This window comes from Diadema setosum, chromosome 20 (genome assembly GCF_964275005.1).
Source record: "Diadema setosum chromosome 20, eeDiaSeto1, whole genome shotgun sequence".
Taxonomy (NCBI): Eukaryota; Metazoa; Echinodermata; class Echinoidea; order Diadematoida; family Diadematidae; genus Diadema; species Diadema setosum.
The window spans coordinates 15,489,287-15,516,552 of NC_092704.1; the positions used below are offsets into that span (position 1 = coordinate 15,489,287).

Below are 27,266 nucleotides of genomic sequence, written 5' to 3' on the forward strand. Positions count from 1 at the left end.
ACTCTATTTTAAGGGTGCTGAATCCAAATCTGGATGATGCAACTCTTGCATCGTTGAGGATTTTGAGAAATTCAAGATGGCCGCCAAAGTGGCCGCCGAAATGACCGCCAATTAAAACCAGAAATGTCGAGGTATTTCCTTCTAAATGGTAAGAAATTGAAAAACAATTGATGGTTTTACCCTATTTCGATGGTACTGAATCCGATTCTGGATGATGCAACTCTTGCATCCTTGAGGGTTTTGAGATATTCAAGATGGCCGCCAAATTGGCCACCGAAATGACCGCCAATTAAAACCAGAAATTTCGATGTATTTCCTTCTGTATTGGTGAGAAATTGAAAACAATTGATGGTTTTACCCTGTTTGGAGGGTGCTGAATCCGAATCTGGATGATGCATCTCCTGCATCCTTGAGGATTTTGAGATATTCAAGATGGCCGCCAAAATGACCGCCAAAACCGGAAATTCTCACGTATTTCATTCTCAATGGTTCAAAATTGAGAACAATGGTTCTATCCTATTCCGATTTCAAAATGGCCGCCAAAACCGGAAATTTCCACGTATTTCAATATTAATATTTTGCAATTGAGAACAATTAATTTTTATTGATGATTCTACCCTATTTCGATCACTGTGCTGAGTGAGAATCTGGACGATACCACCCTTGCATCATTGAGAGTTTGGAGATATTCAAGATAGCCGCCAAAATGCTCGCCAGAATGGTTAGAAATTGATAACAATTGATGGGTTTACCCTATTTCAGGTTTTCGTCAATGGCAAAATCTAAACCCAACCATACTCTGCTGATAAACGAACGCATATTGTACATCCCAGTTTGAACTTTCTGTACTCCGAAACCAGCTTTACCGGATATCTTGGAGTTTGTAAGATACAGCTGTGCCAGGAATGAATCCTGCAAGACTACAGATGCGGTTGAATATTTGAAAGATTACGTTATTTCATCTACATATCATGGATATGTTTTGAACACTAACAATCAGTGGACAAGACATACCCATCTCGATCATATTGTGATAGTGATGTAGAGAAGTTTACTGAGATTCCCAACATTACCTGTTTTAATCCATGAACAGTTTTAATCGTTTCATCCATGAACACTCAAATTGGTTAATTGGTTTATATTGGTGGTCTTGATGACATTGTTGAAGACAAGAGTTGGAAGTTTTTATAGTTCTGCTTCAAATTTTTCTTCAATATGATGTAATATCATATATAATAAATGGGGCGAAAAACTTCGTATCTACAAAACGTCACATGTTCAGGAGAGAAAAACAAAAACAAAAACAAAAAGCAAACAAACATGGCAGCCAAAGCACTATAACAAATGAGAGAACTTTTCCTTTGACATGCCATGGTAGCTTCATTTTTGGGGTAAGATAGCTAAGGTTTGGACAGGACATCATTAACTGATTATCTGACTGTTTATTCAAAAAAGTCATTTTCACTAAATTTTCAGATACAGGGCTTGTCGCCCAAACGACGATATCATATATACACACGAGGGGATGGAAAATCACAGGTAACGCGCAGTAAAACAAACAAACAAACAAACAAACGACAACATGTAAGGTAATAGTTGATAGTCCAGTACTTACGAATATCATAATCACGCAGAGTGCTTTTGAAATTACCCTTATATTGATATCTACTATAGTGGTCATGGATGCAACCATTTATAGTGACGTAATCAGAATATGCCACAAGTTTCATAGAGTACGCGGCGAGACTCATTAGAATACAAGACGAATTTCAACACCAAATACCAGCAGGCCATAATTTGATATTACTCTTATAGCCAAAAAGGATTAACTTCACATCAGTCTACGGAGCCCTTATTGGCTACCACAGGCATTACTTTATTGTGCATAAAAAAAAAATAAGTCTTATCTTTGTGTTTGTACGTTTCAGTATGATGTCAATATCATTTTTCTTTCCATTACGTGTTAAAGTTCCGTTTGAGACATATCGGAATATCTCAGTATATTACACTACCATTGTGACAGTCATTTTGGATGCCATTAATTGTTGGCTAATTTGACAAATTTGCTCAACCGAGTTGAATACAAGAATACGAATTATTGCTTTTAATCCCTCGCTTCACGTTATAGCACAATATTTCACAATTTATAAGAAAATATCAAGGAATTTTCGTTTATACAGGACATTTGTAAATATCTCAAAACCTTCAGCACCCTCGAAATGGGGTGAGACCACTTTATTTTCAAATTTTCACCATTTAGAAAAAAAAAATGTTAACATTGGAATTTCAATTTCTGCCAATTATTTTGACGGTCATCTTGGACATCTGAAAACCCTAAGGAATACAAAAATGGCAACAACAAAATGTCGAGGGTGCTGAATAGGGTCTCAAAAATTTCAATATTGACAGTTATTTTGGCGGTCATCTTGGAATTCTCAAAACCCCCAAAATAAAAGAGTTGCATCAACCAGGTTCGGATTCAGCACCCTCAAAATAGGGTAAAACCACCAATTGTTTTCACTTTTACACCATTTAGAACGAATTAGGGGGCCTACATGGGAATTTCTGTTTTTGACGGCCATTTGGGGGCCACTTTGGCGACCATCTTTATCATCTCAAAAACATCAAGGATGCAAGAGCTGTATCCTGCAGCTTCAAATTCAGCAAACTCAAAATAGGGTAAAACCATCAATTTGTTTTCAATTTTACACCATTTAGAAGGAAAAGGGGGGTCTACATGTGAGTTTCCATTTTGGGCGGTCATTTTGGTTTCAATCTTTATTATCTCAAAACCCTTAAGGATACAATAGTTTTATCAAGATTCTGATCCAGCACCCTCGAACTAGGGTAAAACCATCAACAGTTTTTCAATTTCTCACCATTTAGAAGGAATTACAGGGGAATTTTCAGTTTTGGCGGCCATTTTGGCGGCCATTTTGGCGGCCATTTTGGCGGCCATCTTGAATATCTCAGAACCCTTAACGATGCAAGAGTTGAATCATCCTGATTGGGGGGCGCTGTGGCATAGTTCAATTCCCGCCCAGTGCTTACGTCCTTGGACAAGATGCTTTTACCCACCATGTCCCTCTCGACCCAGGTGTATAAATGGGTACCTGGCAGCGCTAGGGTAATGGCAGGGCCCTCTGGTAGAGCAGTGGTAACACTGAAGAGGCTATACCCTGGGTAAATAAGACCTTATTATTATCTATTATTATTATTATTATTATTATTCGGATTCACCACCATCGAAATAGCTTCGAACTATCAGTTGTTTTCAATTACTCACTATTAAGAAGGAAATACATAGGAATTTCCGGTTTGGGCGGCCATTTTGGCGGCCATCTTGAATATCTCAAAACCCTCAAGGATGCAAGAGTTGCATCAGCCAGATTTGGATTCAGCACCCTCGAAATAGGGTAAAACCATCAATTGTTCTCAATTTCTCACCATTTAGAAGGAAATACATGGGAATTTCCGGTTTGGGCGGCCATTTTGGCGGCCATCTTGAATATCTCAATATCCTCAAGGATGCAAGATTCGCATCAGCCAGATTCGGATTCAGCACCCCCAAAATAGGATAAAACCATCAAAAAACATTGGGTGGACGGTAAAACAAGGTTCACCCTTTGGCACCCAGACTAGGAGTGGGCGGTCTACACTCATCACACAATGCAATACACACAAACACATAAAAAGTGAGTAGCAGCTCAGGGATTTTTGACAAAAATACTTTATTATTTTTTGACACATTTCTTTTACTTTTTTTGATGAATTGGCACGGACGCTGCACTCGCAATGTGGAACATTTCCAAGTAATTATGTGACGAATGGAAAAGAAGTGAGTAAGTATGTATATGATATTGTATCCATAATTGCGTGTTTCTTATTTTGTATCTCCGACTATACCTTGTTTGCAATTGAAACTTTTAAAGTCGGTGAATCTGCAATTGTAACAAAATATGAGGGAGAACAAAAAGAAGACAAAGAAGAAGAAAGGAAGAAAATAGAAGGGAAAAAGAAAAGAGGAAAATATTTCTCGTCTTCACTTGTCGCTCAATATGAAGTTGTCATTGCCGAAAAAAAAGGGGTTCTTGCGAAATTACTGATCCGAATCGAATTCATTGAATTGAAGTAGCGCGTGAAAGGTGCTGAGAGGTCAAGGGACTATTGTGACAAGAACAATACGCCTATGAAAGAGGTCGGCTAAGGGCACTGTATCACATAATACACCTACGTGATTTGTACGAATGCCTGGTATAGGGGACAAACTTGGAAATGATAACACTGCGCTAAGCTTATCTCATAACAGCACGCCATGATACATAATACATGGTCTCTTCGACTCGTATAACAACTTTGCGCGTGTCACAGCGAAGTCTAATCTCTGTTGAAGCAGGCCATTGTGCATTCTTTCGTAATTAAAGTGTAACATCACATCATGAAGATGCATTATCTTATTTATTCAATTTATTTCTTGCACGGAATAGTGTTCAAGTACAACAAAAAGGTAAAGTATACGCAAAAGAAGTGACCATAGTGAAAGACGGACAATACAGTGCGTTCATTAAACACTCTCTCTGACTGGTTACATTGAAGATTTCTTTGCCTGTTTTGTAAAGAGATTGGGCACGCAACGTATTGTATCACTGGCATCAATACATAATCTCAGAGAAGTACTTATGTGTAGATGTCTATAGGCCTATTTTCAGCGCCATGAGCACTGAAAGGTGGACCTGTGCGCTATACAAGAAGACACTATTGTCATCATTATTATTTTATTATTAAGTATAGCGTGTGTCCGCCGTCGAAGTGCGCGCGTGCTTGAATATTGGTACATGGTTTATGGTTCATTTGGCGACTCTGTGGCGGATGAAAGCAAACATCATTGTTTCTCCATCTCCTTTAGGCTTCTCTTTTATATCTTTTCTACCAAAAATCAAACGCTTAAACTAATGAGGAACTCTTTATACTGATTCATCACGATACTCGACGAATCTTGGAGGATTTTGACTCGCGAACATTGCAACCTAGGAATAAGATCAGGCATGGGTGCGAGCGGGTCGTCTGAAAAATCGTCACGGAAGACAATAAGCCATCTTGTGGGACGTGGACCATACAGGGCAAGGTAGGTCTTTTCGTTTCGATTCGATTCGATTCGTTTCGTTTATTTTACTTCCAACAGAAATGCTATTAGGCCCACAATGAAACATTTGAATATACGTAATGACACAAAATCAGTACGGCAATATATTTTTTAAAAAAAATACTGTGAACTGAGAGGCAATAGTTATGTTGTAACTGTCATGACAATATTATACCCAATCAATGGAGGGAACTGCTTGAAAGCAAGACTTGCAGTTTGCAGTCCCCTCGTGAAGATAATTAGATGCAAAACTCACAAAAACTATGCAGATTCCCTGAGAAAAAAAAAGTACCAAAAAGGAGAAATATATACACACACATATAAACACGCAAACCGGGAGGCAAACATCATCCTCCCCTATTTATTATTATTGCTATTATTATCATCATTATTTTTATTATTATTATTATTATTATTATTATTATTATTATTATTATTATTATTATTATCATTATTATTAATTCGACCAGGTAAAGAATATAGGATACATTTCATAAACATTATCTTGCTGCTCTCGAACAATTTCATTTGTTACGTGATATTCCTGTCAATTTGCAGTCAGAGGTACATCTGACACGCTCACGTCCTTGGACAAGATGCTTTTGCCCCCCCCCCCCCTTGTTCCACTCGACCCAGGTGTATCAATGGGTACCTGGCAAATCTATAGGGTAGTAATAAGAGCAGGGTTCTCTGGCAGAGCTGTGACAACACTGAAGAGGATACCCTGGATAAAGAATACATTATTAATATTAATATTAATATTATTACTATCATTATTATTATTATTATTATTATTATTATCATCATTTTTATTATTATTATTAGTAGTAGTAGTAGTAGTATTACAGAATTTTCTTCCGATTAGTTAAAGCAGCAAAATAAACAAGATAATACAATTTTTGTAAACGCTTGGTGACCCCAACGCACATTTTCAGGAAATTACTGCTAGTTTATTTGCTTGTTTGTTTGTTTGTTTTAGCTGACTCGATCCCCCATTTTTCATTTCTCAAGATATAAAGGAAGATTCGAAACACTGTTAGGACTGATTGACAATAGTGGTTTGAATAATATCTGATGGTTGGTAAAGTGCCAAAGTTTGGCTAAGTGAAACCTTATTGATGTTACATAGAGATCGAAAAAGACCTGGGCCCTGTTTTATGAAGAGTTAAAATTGATTATACATGTATAGTTGATATCAACTGAAGTCTATGGCAGCCTGTGTGGTAAGGAAATTCAAAATCGATTTTATCTTTTGATGAAACGGGGTCCGTTTTCTCTCACACCCTCTCTTTGAAAGCTCGATCGATATAAAGATTTGCAAGGGGAGAAATAAAGGATTACAGAAAGTGTCATTCGACTAATAAGATAATGATAATGATAATTATCATCATTAGTAATACAAATTGTACCAACAAGAGAACTCCGAGAGAGCAGATTCCCGCCAAGTAGCTGTGATTGAAATTTCATCATTTCGTAGGCAGTATCTTCAACTCAAACATAGGTATATACACAATACACTGGGAGAAAATTTGATAATAAATTCGTCGGCCGTTTCACGAACCGACGTATGTGGTAAATTTCGAGCAAATTTTCACTTTTGAGGTTTTGATATATTCTTAATGTATACATACTAAGATCTACATACGAATTAAATTTGGTAGCATAAAAACACCGGGATATATGAAAAATCGCTCAAGTCTCTTTGAAAAAGAGGCCCTTTAGTCGAGGTGAATGTTTCACGAACTGACGCAAAGCAATGCGTCTATGGGAAATAAGCGTGCGGTTGTTGAACCCACAAATGTAAAAACGCCCACAAATGTAAAAACGCCCACAAATGTAAAAATACATCGCCCACAAATGTAAAAATCGCCCACAAATGTAAAAAACACCGCCCACAAATGTAAAAAATTTCAACCACAAATGTAAAAACGACAGCGCCCACAAATGTAAAAAACGCCCACTAATGTAGTAAAAAATTCAAACATCAACCACATGTAAAAATCTTTTACATTGTGGCTGACGTATTTCTACTAAGTGTGCGTTTATGTAGACCCTTATTTCATGCGTCTTACCTGCTACTAGACGCGCGCAACTTAATTGCATAAATGTATTCCGTGAGACCTGTCGAAGCCGATCCGTTTTCAGTTACGAGCGATATACGGGGACTGGAGCTCTAAAACTATTAAAGGCCTTGTCACATCGTGTCTCAGCCTGCAGGTTGACTTGCGGGGAGGTTTTTTGTTTTGTTTTGTTTTGTTTTGTTTTTTTCCTCCGGAGCTCCCCGCAGTGGTGTTGGCCCGCACTAGTACCCGGAGATGCGCACGCAAGTCTGATTTGCCAGTGTCGCTGGCCATCTGCGTGCATGTTGAGGGTCCAGTTACTGCCTCTCTGCTGGTTTAGTTGAGAGTATAATAGACATTCTGTATGACTTTCAGCCATTTCAAATTACTTCGAGAGGGATTCCTTTGCAGATAAGTCATGCAGTCCTCACCCGCCGCCCAGAAACAGAAACTTGCAGGAAAACATACATACACACACACACACACACGTACACACAAACAGACAGAAGACAAGCATGTTATCACAGTAGTACATGCAACGATACTCCATGGCAGGCCGGCATGCAAATGGCAGGTAAGTGGCACGCGTCTAGCAGGTAAAACGCAAACTCTGTACGGAACTCTTTAACAGCTAGTTAACATCTTTGTCCATCCGCAGAAATTGTACTGCTCGTACTCGCAACAAGCCCGCGTAACTTGCCCGGAGGCGCAGCTGCCCGCCGGAAATGTGTGACATGCAGCACACCGTAACACACAGACAGACACACGCACACACATCCATCTCCCCCGCTGAACTCTCCACCACCCACACACACGCACTCGAACACGTACATATTATTTTACAAGAAGTGCACTGCTATCCTAAAGAAGTGAGTCTATTTAGGCCTATATCAACGTACTATAGTAGAATGGGGAATCTACTTGTCGTTTTTACATTTGTGGGCGACGTTTGAAATCATTTCTACATTAGTGGGCGTTTTCTACATTTGTGGGCGATGTTAAATTTTTACATTTGTGGTCGATTTTCTACATTTGTGGGCGATGTATTTTTACATTTGTGGGTGTTTTTACATTTGTGGGCGTTTTTACATTTGTGGGTTTAACAGCGGTGTAACTTCGCGCACGGCGAAACGACGTGGACAATGTTAAGCACAGGACCCTCAAACCCTGACACGTCAAGGCGGCAAAATAATATGACTCTACGGCTGACAGTGTGTACAGTTACCATAAAATCAATGAATAAAAATTCCGTCCGCCAATGCGCATGATACATGTCCGCATTATATTGCACACAATGTGTTTCGCGCTGTACAACTCGAGTTCCACTTAATATTCAAAACATATAATCAAAATTGCTTCATGCATTTGAAGAAAAGTGGAACTGAAGAACTCTTTTTCGCAACATCCGTAAACAGGAATAGGTCTACGCTGAGATAAATCCACTGTAAAATCATGTTTCTGTTTACTAGATCTTATTGGGTTAATGTTGCTAAAGCTTGTTCTTGTGAATCTAGTTTTAAACACACCGCACAGGAAGAAGGTAAACACTTTTTTGTTTTCACTTTCAGGTTTATATTTCAATGGAATCAGTACCAAACAATATAGCTTAATCATATCAAATTTTAGCAAACGTTGTACTCTTTTTGTAGGCCGAGGCATTAAGATAAAATTCGATTTTTTAATGCATTATTGAGCAAAGAGTGGGAAAATGGACAATCTGTCATTGTTGTTTATACACATAACAATGGAACCAAAGGATCAAGGTGGAACAATGGCTCGATCTTTGAGTGAGATGCAGACTTGACTGAACTTTTTAAGTTTTGGCGCAGCAAGAAGATTATCTCTATTGTTGTGTCACCGAAGAATAGTGACGAAAAAAAAAATACAAAGAGAAAGAGATTATCAATTTTTATTAGCATAAAGACAGAGCACTTAAATTACTTCTTCAAGAGAATAAGGCGAGTACGATTACTATGAATCAATGTCGGTCGAGTATATGATTATGAACATTTCATACTATTTCAAATCTTTAGAAATGCTACGTTTAAAAAAAAAGATACATAATTCACGACTTTTGAACGGATTGACTGACTCTTCACAAACTTCAACGAAGTTTTCTTCCAATCTTGTTGCATTCACTCAGTTAACATGTACTGAGTAGTTCCCAAGAAAACCAATGGGCAGGACCTCCCAAGGGGATAATCATCTGCTTTCAAAGATCTGCTTCTCTAATTCTTCTCTAGAATTGCTTACTTCAAGATTTATCATTATTCATTATTTCTTTTTTTTTTGTGACGCGAGCCGAGTCCCGATTAAGAATTATATTTTGGTATAACAGGTTCTGTTGTGACTCCATTTAGTGCTTGTCATGGGCAACATTTTATTTATCGTATATCAGTAAAAGCGTCTCAATGATTTTATTTATTCCTTTCTTATTGGCTGCTTACATGAGTAAAAAAAAAATGGAGTTCAATCATATTCAATAAAATTCACTGATTGATTTAAATCAAAATTGTCCTCAGACGGGAATTACAGGTTCTCAACATAATTAAGTATATGTTTAGTTGGCTAGACCCACGGGATAGTCCACCAAATTGCAAAGACTATGTAACATGGGCATAAAGATACATTCCTTTTGTTTTTATTTATGACAATTATGAGAAATAAAGAGGAAATCCACCCCCTCACGAAAAAATGAACTTCAAAAGAGAGAAACATTCCATGCAGAACAATGAAAAAAATGACAAAAGAAATTCGGATAAGAAATGAGGAAGATAATTATGACAGTTTGAAATTTCATTTTTTTTTTCAAAAAAACATTAGCGGATTATTTTCCTGACCAGTCCTTTTGAACATTCAAAGAAACGAGTTGATGATGTCATAGCCTAACAATTTCTCAAGTATGTTATGCATGAAATTCGGAAAAATTATTATTTATAGCTAATACAAGTAAAAACATGTTCCCATACCAAAATATATCAGTGTTAGCATCTGTTTTTTTTTTCTTTTCTTTTTTTGGTGTTTCAAGGCAAGTTTCGTATTTGTACTGCTGAAAAATTAGATTTTTTTTTCTTCATTTCTGTATGTGAAATAAATAAGAAATTGTGAGGGCATGACCTCGTCAATTTTCTTTTTTGAATTCATAACGACTAGTCAAGAAGTGTTTTCGGGGGGGGGGAGTGAAATTTCAAAATGTCAGTAATTTTCCTTATTTCTTATCCGATTTCTGCCATTTTGTATTGATCTGTAGGGAATATATTTTTCGTTTTATTTCTATAAAACTGGGTCTGAGGGCAGATGTCTCAAAATAGGATGCTGAACAATTTCGCATGAATATGTCTATATACCTAATTCTATTTACAAGAATTTTACATTTTCTTGTGAAGATATCGGATTTCATGATGACGATTGATGGCTTACCTTTTTCTTTTTATTCAAAATATACTCTTAGAGATATAAATTGTGATTAATGAAAAGTGACATTAGTGATAAAACAAAATACGTTGTAAATATATCTATCTAGTTCGTGTAACTATATTTAGAAGCATTACTTCATTGTAATCAAGAAAACAAGATGCTAGAATTAGTTCACCGACATGGTTTTAACGCCATTGGTGTCAGTGTCTAGCAATTATTAGAACTTCACAGAATGAAACAAAATTAGCAATGACAACAAAGCCATGATACAGCACTTTTTTCCGAGTTCAAGCACATTCAAGAACTATAATCTCTTCATCACAAGTCATTACATGATTTATTGCCCATAAGTGGAGATTCGCCATAAATGGGCCTACAAAATCTCAGAATGCGTGCTACCAATATAATAGTCGTACGCGCTGTTACGATGATTCTGTACATAATGCTGAAACGCACATGGTATGCAGCGTCCCATCTGCGTCAGTTCGTGAAACGTATTGGCGGCAGTTGTAACGAAAAACACGGGAGGCGTAGAGGGATGCGTCAGTTCGTGAAACGCGCAAGCGCGTAAAACGCAACATTTTCATTTTCACGAACTGACTTACATGTTTGCTTGAAGATATTTAATAAATTAATGACCAGATGAACTTCAATCTAACGCTACATGTAATATAAGAACTTACTCTCTCTTCCTATCAGCAAAATTAATCAATTTCATTCTGTAATGACCAAGAAAAAGCAAGCCAAATTTTGGAAAGCGTTTATCTCAGAATCAACTTTTGATCGTCAGGTGTCACTTGCGTCGGTTCCTGAAACGACCGACGAATATTATTGTTTAGTTACCTTTTTTCTATTACTCAGTTTACACACACCATTCTATTTACGACTGCACATTGTTGCATATATCTTACAGGAATTCTGATGACATGCCGATCCAACCACACCAAACCCCCTCGTCATCGACCGCGCTTTCGACTGCCGATCTGGATGACGACCTGGCTAACCTGGAGTTTCCCTATGAGAATATAGTGATGGAGGGAGGTGGGACCCAGGGGACAGCTTACATCGGGGCTCTCATGGTGCGTGCACTTTTTTTGTTGTTGTTGTTGCCTATTCGGTAATATTATTCAAGTTTCAAGTTTCAAGTTTATTTCATATTTCCATTTCTCAGTGATGGGATTACAAAATGATTGACAATAAAAACAAAAGTACAAAACATATACAACCATATCTTATGTTTGAAGAAAAAAAAAAGACAAACAAACATTGCACACAAATATAAATGGTCATTTTCATCTGAGGATATCACAAATAAATGTCAGAAATATGAATGGGCCTACATAAAAGCAAAGATGCTTGTAAAAACTGTAGGTTCCCGAGTTTATAGGCGTGAAATTATACGGAGAACGGACATGTTTATCTCGACCAACTTAAATTGTACCAGTGCAAAATCAGTATTAAAAACGAACTATCGAACCACATGAATACTTTAGTATCGCTTAAACGAGACTGTACATATTTCGCCGTGTTTACACACACACACTCACACAAAAAGTGCTATAACGGTATCGTCAAATAACTTGGAGCTGCAGACAAAGACAAAAGACTGGGGGTATTAAAAAAAAAAATGTTGCTAAGAGCCGGGTAGTGTGTATCCACTAAGTAATAGCCGTTTTAGTTTGCGTTTGAAGGTGAATAAGGATAAGGAAGAAGTAATATCTTGAGGGAGGTCATTCCAGTATCTGGGTCCAGTAAACATAATTCGGTCTGGCCTAAACTTTTTTTTTTTCTTGCCCCCTCTCCTTGTTTCACTACCACCGATCGCTTTGTTTCATTACCGTCGATTTTTTTTTTTTTTGTTAGCTTACAGTTACACAAGCTTGCTTTTATGTTTAACATCGGTCCAAATATATTTCTTATATATGTATATATATATATATATAAAACACAACTGGAAAAAAGTTCATGCTGTATTCACCAACGGTTTAAACCGTTGGTGAATACAGCATGAACTTTGTTCCAGTTTGGTTTTTTATCTTATTATCTCGCCAACACGTGGACAACCTACTCAGTGTATATACATGTAAATATATATATATACGTAAAAACGAACAAACAAAAAACAAGGTACGGTTCCGTAAACTTCATATGAACCAATTACCTAATTGTCCATTGTGTCCATTGATAAATTATGGAAATTTAGTTTTCTTTGTTTACAATTGACAAAGTGGCGCTACAATAGAGTTTGTGTTCATGCATGAATGCAATCTTTTTAATCATGAATTGAATTGAATACACTAACCGGAAACTTGCTGAACATATTCCTACGAGATGTACGTCAGTATTATTTTTGAGTCAATCATTGGTCGTTTTCTGATTCTTTCTGCGCTCTTTATATTTTGCATAGAATAACTGAGATTTTCAATTTAAATTGTGAAACGTTTTTTCTCGGAGGTGAACTCTCCTCACATACAAGTAACATACGGTCTCGGAACAGGCTGACAATGCACTCATGTGACAGAGTATACGAAACTTGATAGTTTCACACTTTGAAAGAACTTGTTATTTATTTATTTATCTATCTGCATATTTATTCATTCATTTATTTATTTATTTATCTATTTATTCATTTATTCATTCATTCATTCATTCATTTATTTATTCATATATTTATTTATTTATTTGTTTATGTGTAAACGATCTTCAGACTACTATTGCCAAACGTAGTTTTTGCGTTTACATATTGTTGCTGTTGCTATTGTTGTATTTTTCTTTTGGGGGGAGAGGGATGGGGACATGTTATGGAGAAACGTTATTCAAATACTCTCACTGACTTGGAAATCGTTTCATTTCTCAAGCTGCATGATTCGTTTTTATAAACACGTTAGCCATTCTGAAAAAAGGTGCACCATATCTAGGACAAAATCTCAGGTACGGTTTAGAAATTATTTTGTAGAGCAATGTCCATGCTGATTAGGCCCAATATCTTGATCATAACTATAAGCAATGGTTACCATCTTCATCATGACTGTATTCGATTGTGTTCTTTTTTTTTCTTTTCAGTTCAGTTCAGTTCAGTTTTTATTTCTGCATTTCAAAATCAATAAAAATCAACAAAATACTTACATAGTCATTTACAGAGCTAATATTCGTAACGTTTGGATCATACATACATTTTTTTTTTCAAGAACGAATATTATATATAAAAGAAAGCAATAGGAAATGATAAAAATGAAATACAGGGGACTATCATCATAAGCTAAGCTTGACGAGGAGATGGCCCCAGGTAAAGAGATACATAAAGAAAATCTTGCCACTCACTGAGTGGGGGTAAGATTTTCTACATTATATATCCTTTTCTATTTTGTTTTATTTTATTTCATTTTATTTTATTTTATTTTATTTTATTTTATTTTATTCTATTCTATTCTATTCTATTCTATTCTATTCTATTCTATTTTTTCTATTCCATTCCATTCTATTTTAAGTAATAATCTAGTTTATTCCATTATTTCGTCATGACTATTACTTATCCGGTATGAATAAGTATAACATTTTTAGCCTAACGAAAATTTTGCGTCGACGGTTGTAGGAGCTGGAACGTCTGGGCTATATGGACAAGATCCGTCGCTTTGCCGGCACCAGCGTGGGGTCCATGATGGCCACGTTCCTTGCTGTAGGTCACAACTGTAAGAGGATTGCCGAGGAGACGGCGATTGGTTCTAAGGGCCTCGATTACATGGGTGAGATTTTTTATATCACTTCGACAGGATTTCAACTAGAGGGACAAACACACATCACAGAGTAGTTAGTTCATATCTTACTAAGTTAAAATAATGATGAAAATGTACTCAGTATGTATACTCGAAAAATACGACTGTTCCGGGGAAATACTTTGAACTTCTGAAACAATTTTTAAACAACTAATGAACTGCAACAATTTTATTTGCTGCTGAACTGCAACAAATCTTGAAGAATTATGAAATGCTACCATTTCATTTGCTTCTAAATATCCTTATTAATGTTATCTGGATGTCAGTCTAGAGTTGGGCAGCACTTTTGTGCTAATGATGTCACTGTTCTATCAGATGCTTCGTGCGGCGTGTTGAGCGCGATTCCCAATGTCTACCGTTCCTACGGCTGGCATCCCGGAAGACGGTTGTACGAGACGGTGTGCCGGATGGTGGAAGAGAAGCTGGGAGATAGAAAGGCCACCTTCAAAGATCTTTACGACCAGACGGGGCGAGAACTCTGCGTGGTCGTCACCAACATCAGTAGTATGGTGGAGGAGTACTGCCATGTTAAAACCACGCCCAACATGCCCATCGCCGTGGCGGTGCGAATGTCGACCGCTATCCCAGGTAACGTGATAAAAGTACCTCTTTCCGTCTCCTCCAACCCCTCCACTGACGTCATAAACAAAGAGAGTTCCTGTATACATATTCTGGCAATTCAGCTGATGAGTCTGTATTTATTTTACACGTGGTCATTGAACAACTACTGAACACAAGCCATGAAACACCAGACCCATTGTCACGATAATAAGCCTATAATTGTGTCTTCCAGATAGACAAGATCACGAGGATATTATATAAAAGACCTTGACTGAGTGTTCGTCACCTGCCGTCAAAAGACTCGAACAAATACAGCTCCTCGTAGAGACAAGCTGGTAGTATTTGATAGCAATACATGTAACTTCTAATCACTGTTAAAGAGATGGTATAGTTTTGGCTGATATGGGGGTTCAGGTTCTTAATTTTTGCGAGATCATAATTTGAAGTCACTCATGAAATATTGAGCAGACAATTTTAAGAGAAATTCAAAGTTAATTTGATGAAAATTGGTTATGAAATGGCTGGGATATCCAAAAGCAAAGCAAAACAAAGTGTTCCAAATAAAAGGTAGGTCCCACCTTTTATTTTTACCACTTTTTTGATATCTCAGCCACTCCAAAGCCGATTTTCATCAAATAAATTTTTGATTCCTCTTAGAATTTTATGCTCTTTAATATTTCATATAAGTCGTTTCTAATTATCTCGCAAAAAGTTAAAATCTGAATCCCCCATCTCAGCCAAAACTATACGATCCCTTTAAAGTAAACCCTCGGATGTATAATGGGTTTGTACGCAAGGTTAAAAAAGGACATGTTTCTTTTTCTAATCAGATATATAGAATATTTTCTATACACGTTGATAGATATTCTCCGACAAGATAAGACACATATACAAACAAAGAAAAGTCAGTAGTACTCAATAAAAACATTATAAAGTCAAAGACTAAAAACAAATTATAGAGAGTGACGCTCTTACAAAAATCATATTTATGGAAACCGTCACATAGGCGATGATGAGCGTATTCCTGTCATTGATATGTACTTGATTCACTGTAATTTATTTGTCATCATAATCTTGTTGCGCCAGCAAGAAACATAATAGAGAATACTAGTATAACGAAATATATGCAGGAAAATAATATTCCACGAACTGTTGTGTGTAATAGAAGTTCGTCTGAATGAATCATATGTTTTATCGGGACCACAGGTGTGTTTCAGCCATACAAGAGGATCTTTACCGGACAAACAGACTTGTATGTTGATGGCGGAGTCATCTGTAACTACCCTGTCCACTGCTTCGATGGTAAGAACACAGCTTTCAACTACGTAAACCGTGTGTGTGTGTGTGCGTGTGTGTGTGTGTGTGTGTGTGTGTGTGTGTGTGCACGCGCGCGAGCGGGATGGGGACTCATTTTTTCATGTTGTTGTTGTTCTTGTTTTGTTCAAATAAGACAACTTCAAAATTATGGGACTTTTGTTTTACTTTCCCTCTCGATACTCCAGGATGGTGGCTGTCCATGAAACCAGAGGACTCGTTTTTCCGGAGAATGCAGGACCTGGAAAAGATTGCAAGGATGCTTATGAAGGAGGAACGCTTTGGGACATTCAATGACAAGACGTTTGGGATGATTACAGTAAGGATAATTGATGAACACAAAAATAAACTCTCTGCGACTGATCTGTTTGAAATCGTGCTGAGAACTTTAAGGATCTCACACTACATTGTCTATGACTTTGACATAAATTCAACATGAGCTCACATTTAATGCATTCCTAAGTATAATTATTTACGTATTGTATTATTATCACTCTTCTTCTTGTTATCTTTATCATCATCATTATCATTATTATACCATAATTCTTACAATCATTAATGTGGTCACAATGTTAGCAGAGTGTTCGTGTAAGAAACAAAAACAAAGCTGGGGACTAGATGAAAGTTATCGTCTTTTTATATTTCATTTTCCTACTTCACACATTTTTTTTCTGCCTCTTATCTCAGTTCAGTGAGCATGAATCCCACACACTTCCAAACAAGCCCGAGCTGATCTCAACGCCGGCTCCTCTGCCCAATACAAAACTCGCAAGGTACAACAGTTATAACGCCATACACTAGTGTGTGTGTGTGTGTGTGTGTGTGTGTGTCTGTCTGTCCATCTGTCAAGTGGCTACGAAGGGAGCATTTAAAAGGGAATTTTTAACCAGTCTGAAGTGAGTCTTAGAATAAAGAGTAAAGTTTATTAGCACAACAGTGAAAATTTGATCAAAATCGGATGAAAATGAGTAAAGTTATGAAATTGTGAGCAGTTTCGCTAATGTTTACACACACACACACAAAAAAAAAAAATCTCATACAGTAATGCAAAATAATGAGGGAGCTGATGATGTTATCACCTGTAATGGTTTTTCATTTGATTGTGTACCCCATACCCCTCCTCCCCCCCCCCCAAAAAAAAGTAGATTTTTCCGCTCTAAAAGTAAAACATTACGTTATTTCTGCCTGAATAATTTCCAAACTATGGTCAGTTACAGATACAGTAAATGAGGATTCGAGACTGGGACATGTTTGTGTTTGGACCATAAAACAAACAAATAAGTCCTGGAAGCTTCAATATTTTGTGTACAAACTATAAAGAAAGTTGTGAGGCGATGACATCATCAACTCAATTACATGAATTTACATATTGTCTGTTCACGAACTGTTATATGAAAACTAGCAAAACTCCACAATGTCACAACTTCCTCGATTTTAATCCGATTTTGATCAAATTTTCAATGTTTAATTGCACTGAAAAGATTTTCTCTCTCTTCTCAGGAGAACTTTCGACTGATCTGGAATTCCCCTTTAAACGCTTATGAGCAAGCTACGGCAGGACCAATGACTCTAAGTCCCCTCCGATCAAAATGGACGAGGCAATGGGGATATAAAGTGCCTTCAGAATTGCCTCGCAGAACTGCTGTTGCTAGCTGGGGCTCGAACCAGGACCTCACGATTCATAGTCTTTGGTCTTATCCACAGGACCACAGCTAATCCTCAGTCGGTCTTCTAATACTAACAGGTCCCCCAGTAACCGCGGATATTATGTTACACGCTTTTTATGTATACTATATTCGTGATTGTTTAACGGTCATCTAATCCATGTCCATGCTTGATTTTGTTTCAACCCGAATGTTACAACATGCGTCTTGACATGTCTATTATACTTTCGTAAAGTTTCGTATTCTTGGTTTGAACTATGTTTCTGTTACGGGTTATGAATTTATAAAATACACAAATGAAATTGCTTTGGCAAAGCTCATATGCTATAGGACCTATACTCAGTTATCTTCTTTCTTATATGTTTTTTTTTTTCCTTAATGAAAGAAAAAAGACACTCATCAAGAATCTAAACGATGGGGGAAATAAAGTTTGTCAAACACTATATTACAGTGTAATTGCACTTTTATGCAATTAATGTTTATTGTGTGCGTATGTTGTTTGATTCGTGAATTTGTTTTTGTATGTAATTGGTGCTTTTTTTCTCAAATTCAGTTTTCATGTGAATAAAAAGTCCGGAAGTGTATATTCACAGGCGATATTCACACCACGCCCCACACACCACGCCCCCTCCCCCTAAAAAGAAAGAAAAGAAAGCCACTGATAAGAATAAGATTCCAGGTAAAATGTCTTAATTCCGAACTACCTTATACCCAGGAATGAATGTATATAGCCTAGCTGGATTTTTGATATAATAAATGTTGTCAGCGTAGAGATATTTTGTATGTCCTATCTCTACGGTTATCACCGTTTCTGCTTATAGAACTCGTAGCCTCCGATATTTTGTGTGACTCTCCCACAGGGTTGAATACCTGTAGCACAATTATTAGTTCGAGGTTAGCACTGGGTCAACACTGCGTTCACTTGTGCATGACGTAGGACCACAATATTCAAGTCTCTGAACCGGAACCCTTCACAAGCCTGTAGGTCCTAGATCTCAGCCAAATGATATGTAAGCCAGGCCATTATAGCGTTAAGCATTATAGCAATTTGGGATGATACAACAGTAATAGTCAATGAGCACGGCACAGGGATGATATAGTATTGGTTGAGGTGAGGATTCAACTTTGCAAAATGTTAAAGAGCATACCATTCTAAGAGAAATTCAAGGTTTATTTGATAAATATCGATTTTGAAATGGCTGATACATCCAAAATCAAAGTAAAACAATGCAATTCTGATAAAAGATGGGTCTCACCTTTTATCATGATTGCTTTGTTTTGGATATCTAAGCCATTTCAAAACCAATTTTCATCAAATAAACTTTGAGTTCCCAATAGAATTACATGGTCTTCCATATTTCATAAGAGGTTTCTCATCATCTAAAAAAAAAAAAAAAAAAAAAAAAAATCACTATCAAAAGACGATGGAAACCTGAAAATCCCATCTCAACCGAAACCACACAATCCCTTTAACATACAGAATGTCTTCATCATCAGAGCGAGGTCTAGCTGTTTAGAAGGGTAGTTTGTGAAGATTTTGTTCATTTATTTAGATTTGTTTGTTCGTTATTTCTCGTTTTGATTTGTTTCGTTCCATTTTGCATATCAGCTCTATACCTTAAGACTTTAAAGTTCATCTACAATAACAAAGTCTTATTCATCCAGGGTAGCCTCTTCAGTGTAACTCGGGTCTTCCCATTGGGAGTCGGGTGTCTTGTCCACTATGCCACAATGCCCCCACAATAAAGCATGTGGCTAAGTTCGAAGTTTCAGACTTTTTAGTCTTCCCTCTCCAAGCTGTACCGAGAACTGTCCTTCGCGCAAGACTGGTTCTTCAGTGATCAATAACAGCGACTACCCTTACCATCGATCATAATATTATAGAAGGAGCAGTCAAGGCTACAGATTGGCCGATATAGAACTCTTCACGTTTTTCTGAAGATACTTGAATTTCCATCGTTGTTCTCGGTCTGTCCTGGCTCAACATGACAGAGCAAATACGTACAACAACGATGATAACAACTAAGGGATAAGAGTACGTGGTAGCATCAAATGCCATGATATTTACAGATCACTGCAGCTGTTGTTGAGCTTGACAGACGCAAGGAAACCATTCACAACTTTGCTTACTTATTTTGAGTGCGTCTATATACGGGACAATACTACGATCTGATAATAATTAAGTCTTATTTACCCCTAGCGTTGCCAGGTACCCATTTATACACCTGGGTCGAGAGGGACATGGTGGGTAAAACATCTTGTCCAAGGACGTAAGCGCTGGGCGGGACTCGAACTCCGATCGGGAGTCGAGAGTCTTATCCACTATGCCACAACGCCCCCCCCCCCCCCCCAACAATCCTGATGATCATGAAGATTGAAACTTCGAGATAATCTTTACTTTTAAGAACGTCGTGTTAATGTAACTTACTCCTAAACGCTGAGAAGAAGGGGGTGTGAAAGAACGTGACGTGACATACAGCAGTATACAGTATACATTATGTGCAGTCAATCTCTTTCATATCTATGAGGACTGGTGGATGGCAGGGGCGGTAGAACCCGGAAGAAGTGGAACAGGGATATCAACTTTAGCTATACCATGCATGGAGCTACTCTGTAACCCCATGATCAAACTCGAATGCTTTGATATTAAAACTCTCCCTCCCCTCTCTAGAACGCACGATGTACTAAGTGAATTATAATGATCAATTATGCGAATGGGTAACATTCATTCAAAAGCTGGTATAATTTTATGATCATCTTCCTCTATAGTTAGGTATGCTTGACATGCCTGTGTTCGTATAATGTATTTTCATCGCGTTTCTTATTCATCTTTTTAATCTGTGACATCACGAGACACTTGATGATATTCCTAGCCGGGGTGGCATGGTCGCTTCTCTATATAAATTAGAACTAAGAATTAACGTATTAGCAATATTGTTTCATGATATACCCCAATCGATGTAGATGAGCGCATCGATGTTATCATGCATGGGCTCTTTTCTCGCACGATGAAGTTACATGTTGTGCAGTGTTTAGTGTACATCGATTGTGTGAAATGATGTTCCTGTGTTCCTGTTATAACATACTGCTTTGTACGTGAGTTTTTAAGCATATTATTTTGTGCAATGTCGTAAAAATCAGGAGAAATTGAAACAATTCTCTCTCGACCAAACTGCAATTTTAACCAAAGTAAGCTCCAGACGAGATATCTCTTAATGTCTGAATAAAACACCCTCTCCAGGGCCTATGTCAAGCTTGAGGCCACTCGGAAGCAGACGCTGCGTAATCACAACAGGATGACGACGGCTATGAATCGTTTCCTGCAAGTCCTTAGCGAAAACGACGTCGACGAGAATCAAGCAATCAGCCTCGACGAATTACAAAATGCTATTGAGAAGGTAAAGAAAAAATAACTTAGCTCATACCACACACAGAAACAATCACTATGTGAGCAAAATCACTGTGAAAGGTCCAAGTAGTTTTTAGACTTAACTTTTCTATCCCAAATATGAAATAACGGTCTATTTCTTCTGTTCTTTTGTCATGGAAATGAGTTTGACATCAAATTAACTAAATTCTATTTTGTAAGATGGGGCTTTTTCAGCGTAATAGTTTACAATCATATAAGTCTATAAAATTGAAATAATAGATACATGTACAATTAAATACTTTAGCGCGCTGCACAAGCTCCTGGTACTTTTGAAGTGATACAATCACGAGGCAAAGGATGTGTCTTGAGCTTTGAATTAGATATGCTTCACAACATTTGACACAAAAGAGAAAGAAAAAATATGGGAAAAGGGGTGATTAGATTGGAATTAAATCAGAATGGAATGATTCACATTTTTATCTAATAGAGCAATACATGGTCAAGGGCAAAAAAAAAAGAAAAAAAAAAGAATTGGAAAAGAGATGATATGTGTGTCTGCCTGTACGTCTTTAAAGAGGAAATCTACACCAGAAAATAAACTCTAAAAGAAAGAAAAAAATCCCTACAGAACGTTCCAAATATTACAAAAATCGGATAAAAGAAATAAGGAAGATAATAACATGACATTTTGGAATTTCACATTTCTTCGGAAAGCATTTCTTGACCAGTCCTTATGAATATTCAGAAGAGCAAGTTGATGATGTCATGCCCTCACATTTTTTCATGTATGTCATAATGAAATTCGGACAAATTGTTACTCTTAGCTAATACAAGTAAAAGCATTTTCCCATACCATAATATATCAGAGTAAGCATTTGTTCTTTTTTATACTGGATGGTTTAAAGGCAAGTTTTATATTTGTACAACTGGAATATGAGATCTTTGTCATTTACTTATAAAAGGAATAAGAAATTGTGAGAGCATGACGTCACCAACTTGCTGATTTGATTATTGATTAAACGACTGGACAAGAAGTGTTTTCCGAACAAATTCAAAGTTTCAAAATACTATAACTTATTTCTGATCCGATTTTGATCTGCAGTGATTTTTTTTTCGTTTTCTTATGAGATTTAGGCAATTTTGGAGTGGAATTCTTCTTTTAGAGTGTCCTTAACGTCGATGTAGCTACATGAGATACAGATAGACTGTTAGAAAAATTGGATATTTTGGAATATAATTTACTTTAAAATGCGCCACTTTCAATTTGCCATCAGAGTGGGGACAGGTTTTCCACAGATGACGCCAAAGTCTTGTTCGGCGAGGGCGCCACCATCGATGAGATCTTTAAACGTCTTGACATCAATGATGACGGTAGTGTGAGTATAGCATGTATTTAGCAGTATATTGTTGAATCTTTAGAATGGTGCGGTGTAAATATATGTTCTTACAAAATAGTAGTTCGAAAACTAACAAGCGGATTGGTATATCTGACTGGAGACTATAGGACTGGCTGATCATAGTAAACTTGAACTCGGTTCTCCTGGATTTGATTTGATTGCTGCATTTTCAACGGGTAATTCAATTGATTTAATGGCACTAACTATGTCATGTAATCATAACATTGTAATGTTTCATGCAACAACATAATATATAGGTAAAAATGTCTATGTGGTTGTTATGAAGTTGTATATATAAGTATGCAAAAGCCGACATTGAAGCAAAATCTTGATCTTCCTGGCGGCATTACCATATCCCTTTTGATACATCAAGTGTCACTTGTTTTGTTTTGTGTTCTTTTTTTGTTTGTTTTTTCTCTTTAAAGAAACTTTGCAAATTGATATTAACAATTGAATATCATGATAATACGAGTGTTATAAGGATAGTCAGCATTACAGCGATAGATATAATCATTATCACAATGATAATTACGGTCATATTTACCCAATGCATATACTGAGCTTCTTTGGTGTATACGTTCTTTCCAACCTGGCGGTTATTCTTGATATACTTTAAAAGGAAAATGTCTTTATTCCTGAAGTTATTATCATTAAGCAATTAATGATAACAATTGATATTAACATTAAAAACCATGCTAGCTGACAATCTGGAAGGGTTTGGAAGTTTATGTTTTCAATGGTACACGTAACTGCATTTATTTCATATTCGCCTGATGTTTCTTTAGCTCAACATAATTGATTCATTCATTGTAAGTACATTTCGTACACGGTCATATTTTTTTTTTCTCGTAGCTGTCCTTCCTAGAGTATTTCTGATTCATGTAACGTCTGTTGTGACAGTCATTTAAATGAGTATATGTGATGTGATTTGTTTTTTGTATTATTATTGTAAAAATGTCAATGGAAACAAAATTTCGATGTCATATCGAAATTCATTCATCTAAATAACCCAAAGCTACTTGTTGCTCATAGATCTATCCGACACCATCGGACCGGATATATGGAATTCTCTGCCTGAACAAATTAAAGCATGCACATTACTTTTTTTTTCTTTTAAAGCAAACATGAAAAAGGACATTATATCAAGTTATGGGAATTAGCTGATATCCGACCTTTGTAACAAAAAAAAAAAACTAAATAGATTATTTTTTCTGTTTTGATACCCCCCCCCCCAGTCTTCTTACAACAAACTATTCAATAAACATATTTAAGTTTTCCTATCCTAAAAAGGCACCTATATAGTATCGCGCGCCTGTTGGGCTCTTCCCACTTGCACCAGCGCTCACCTCACTCACCTCTTCCTCTGTAGTATAGTGTCTATACAATTTTTGTTGTTGCAATGTGATGCCAGAATGTCTCTGTTTTTTTTTTTTCCTGCTTTTTCTTTTCTTTTCGATAAGTATACAAGATGTATGTTTTGCGCATTTTCTTTTTTGTTTCTTCTCTTTCAAGGCTGTCGTATCTTCAAGTTATATGCTTATTTGACGACAGTTTTCTGCATTCACACTCCCTATACATGTGCCATAATCCAGTCAGATCATTTGATTCACTTTATCCCGAGTGGTTCCCAATTGACGTGTTCTCTTATTCTTTTCTTTAATCTGTACACGTATATCTCAGTTTTATATTCGGATGTACACACTGTATGTTCTATTGTCTTGTAAACAAAAAGAAATGACTGTATTTCATTTGTAATATATATTCGATGCAGAAAATTCCTAATAAATTCATTTGAATTGAATTGAATTTGAATTGAACATCATAGACCTATAGAAATTAATCTGAATCACACCCGTGACCCTTTACTTCAGATCCACTTTCAAGAGTTGATGTCCTTTGCCCAAGAGGCGGGCATTGGAATACAGAGTCAGTACATCGGGTCTGGACGAAACGACATCAGGTCGACGAGTCAGTTTGTTGGCGGGATCTTCCAGACGTTACTCACTAGTGTCAGGCGATCATTCCTAGCGGTAAGGCTCCTAACTGTAATGTACTGTACGTACGCACCCATTAGCTCCATGCAGAATAACACTAATGTATGATGATATAAACTATTGCCAATTATATTATGAATAAGTATGGTATATTTCACGACATTGCTCAGTCCAGAATTCGGGATGAAAAAACTCTTTGGAAAAGAAAAGAAAACAAAAGAAAGATAAGTATACGGGAGTTTCGACTCAATTTTGGTTTACCCGCCAAGAGAGAAAACAGTGTTGCTATATAAACGCCAATTTATACGTTTACCAGCAACACTGTTTTCTCGGGGGAATGACTTTGCTTCGCGATGATTAAAAAATGTAGCAATTTTACGATATAAAAGAACCTATATACTTTGGCCGACAATATTTCGCTCACTAGGGACATCACACTATTCTCTTGTTATCATCAACTAGGGTATGCTTGGGTATAAGTCCGTGCACTTCAATGCAGTATTCTATCTGTCTCTGTCATTCTCTGTATTCTCCGTATTACATTTCATGTCAACTTGTTGCAAAAATGACTAATGATGAGACTTACCTTACGCCCTGCACCCATGAAAAGAAAAGAAAAATGAGTGCAAAAGGTGATTCCTCACAGAGATGGAATAAATATAGTGTCACATAATAGAGGTTAATTGGAAAGCTTTGTCTATGTTTTGCTTGCATTCGATGTTCATGATTATCACCGAGAAATACAGAGTAAGTGATAATTACTTCCCACAGGGTGACGACAGTGATCGGACAGTTCTCATCAACACGGTGTACGTCAAGTCGCTTGACTTTAAGAATGAGCAAGAAGATATGGACTACATAATGGAGGTAATTTTTGATTTTTTTTTTTTCGTTTATTACTTTTCATTAAGCACTTCGCGTATGGCGACATATTATAAGTGGATGCAGTAAGGTATACTGTATTATACTTGATACGGTGGAGAGCTAGGACTGTTTATCTATTTGACACATTTATGTATTTCCAGTTGTGTTTGTGTATGAGTACGCATCTGTCCGAGTGTGTGTGTTTATTTGCATATTATTCTTTAATCATGGAAAGAAAATGCACGTACCAAAAAGAACGTCAAAATACTTGTAGTTTATTTCAGATTTTTTTTTTCTGTTGAAGCGTCAAACGTTATATCCATTCTAAAGTCAATCTCCAAGGTACATGGAGAACTAAACTAAAATCATATCAATTCAAATACAGTTATTTGAATTAAGTCTTGATATTAGTTTATCTCTTTTTTTTTCGAAGTTTGTTAATTCCGGCAGAAGTGTCGAGAAAATTAACAATAGAAGCTGGATCAGATTTTACAATATGTCGTAAGATAAGTGTTCTGGCCAGATATGACATTTACCACTTTCAAATAATATGGGATTACTCTCATTCGATACGATTTTACTTTAAACGTATCGTTACTTCTTATCAACAAAGTACACCGAACTTTGTATATACACTGTGCCACCAAAACACCCAATTGTTACTTTCATGTACGAACTAAGGGAGTAACACTTCACAGGCTTTTGACTTAACCATGTCCTACCCATGTGGCCGATAACCCGTCTTTAAAATGAACCCAGTTGAAATAAAGAGTCATTGATCGTTAAACTTTAGAAGAAAGGTTCGACGTGCGAGAAATGCTAATACATAGCGGGAAGATAATAAGAAATACATCACTAAGCTTTGTAATGCGCCATAAGCCTAATAACCTATCGTAAGACGCAGAGGGACATTAGAGAGAAGTATATAAAGTTGTACAGATTTAAAAAAAAAAATATGGTACCGTTTCGATTGAAGTTTCCAACATTTTTTTGAGATAATGAGAAATCTCTTGTAAAATATGAAAGAGTATACAATTCTTAGAATTCAAAGTTTACTCGATGAAAATTACTTTGAAATGGCTGGGATATCCAAAACAAAGCGATCCTGATAAAAGATGGGACCCACCTTTTATTAGGATCGCTTTGTATAACTTGTTTTTGGATATCTCACCCATTTCAGGATCTATTTTCATCAGGTAGAAATGTGCGCTTTATTTTATTATTAAATAAACTTTAAATTCCTCTTTATTGTATGCTCTTTAACATTTCATATAGTGGTTTCTAGATATCTCGCAAAAAAGTTAAAAGCTGAAACCTTACCTCAACCAATTCTATACCATCCCTTTAAATTAGAAAGGACAAGGGAGAGATAGAAATATAAAACAAAAGATGGTGGTCAACATGTTTCGTGTGCCTGAAATGTCTTTCATAATATCACTATACTACAGCAAGGACGACGTGGCATGCGAGCTTTCCTGACGTACCAGAAAGAGAAGGGACGCCTCACTCCTCGAAAGGGTGTGGGAAGAGAGAGAAGTGAGCGACGAGCCGGGGAAGTTCGCCTGAGTGAACTATCCGTAATCACTGAATCCAGCAGTGGAATGAATAACCATGTTTAATATGTAAATGTATACTTATGCAAACAAGCACTAAACATAGCTGTAAGCTGGTAATCATCTTGAAACACGTTTTGTGTGCAGGGTGCAGTA

General features: G+C 36.7%; 1 protein-coding gene across 1 annotated transcript; it reads left to right on the plus strand.

Annotated features, from left to right (window-relative positions):
* Nucleotides 1-5,045: 5,045 nt before the first annotated feature.
* LOC140243459 (uncharacterized) lies at nt 5,046-27,266 on the plus strand. The gene is made up of 12 exons (XM_072323135.1): nt 5,046-5,125; nt 11,534-11,699; nt 14,213-14,363; nt 14,709-14,981; nt 16,161-16,256; nt 16,457-16,587; nt 16,956-17,041; nt 21,174-21,330; nt 22,577-22,678; nt 24,571-24,729; nt 25,465-25,560; nt 27,006-27,266. The coding sequence occupies exons 1-12, from the start codon at nt 5,046-5,048 to the stop codon at nt 27,174-27,176; spliced, it is 1,668 nt and encodes a 555-aa protein (XP_072179236.1). The 3' UTR covers nt 27,177-27,266.

What these genes read in the sequence shown, in the direction of transcription:
- LOC140243459 (XM_072323135.1), top strand. Translation starts at nt 5,046, where the DNA reads ATGGGTGCGAGCGGGTCGTCTGAAAAATCGTCACGGAAGACAATAAGC. An exon ending in CGTGGACCATACAGGGCAAG is followed by an intron (nt 5,126 to 11,533) that starts GTAGGTCTTTTC and finishes TATATCTTACAG; the next exon opens with GAATTCTGATGACATGCCGA. An exon ending in ACATCAATGATGACGGTAGT is followed by an intron (nt 22,679 to 24,570) that starts GTGAGTATAGCA and finishes CCTTTACTTCAG; the next exon opens with ATCCACTTTCAAGAGTTGAT.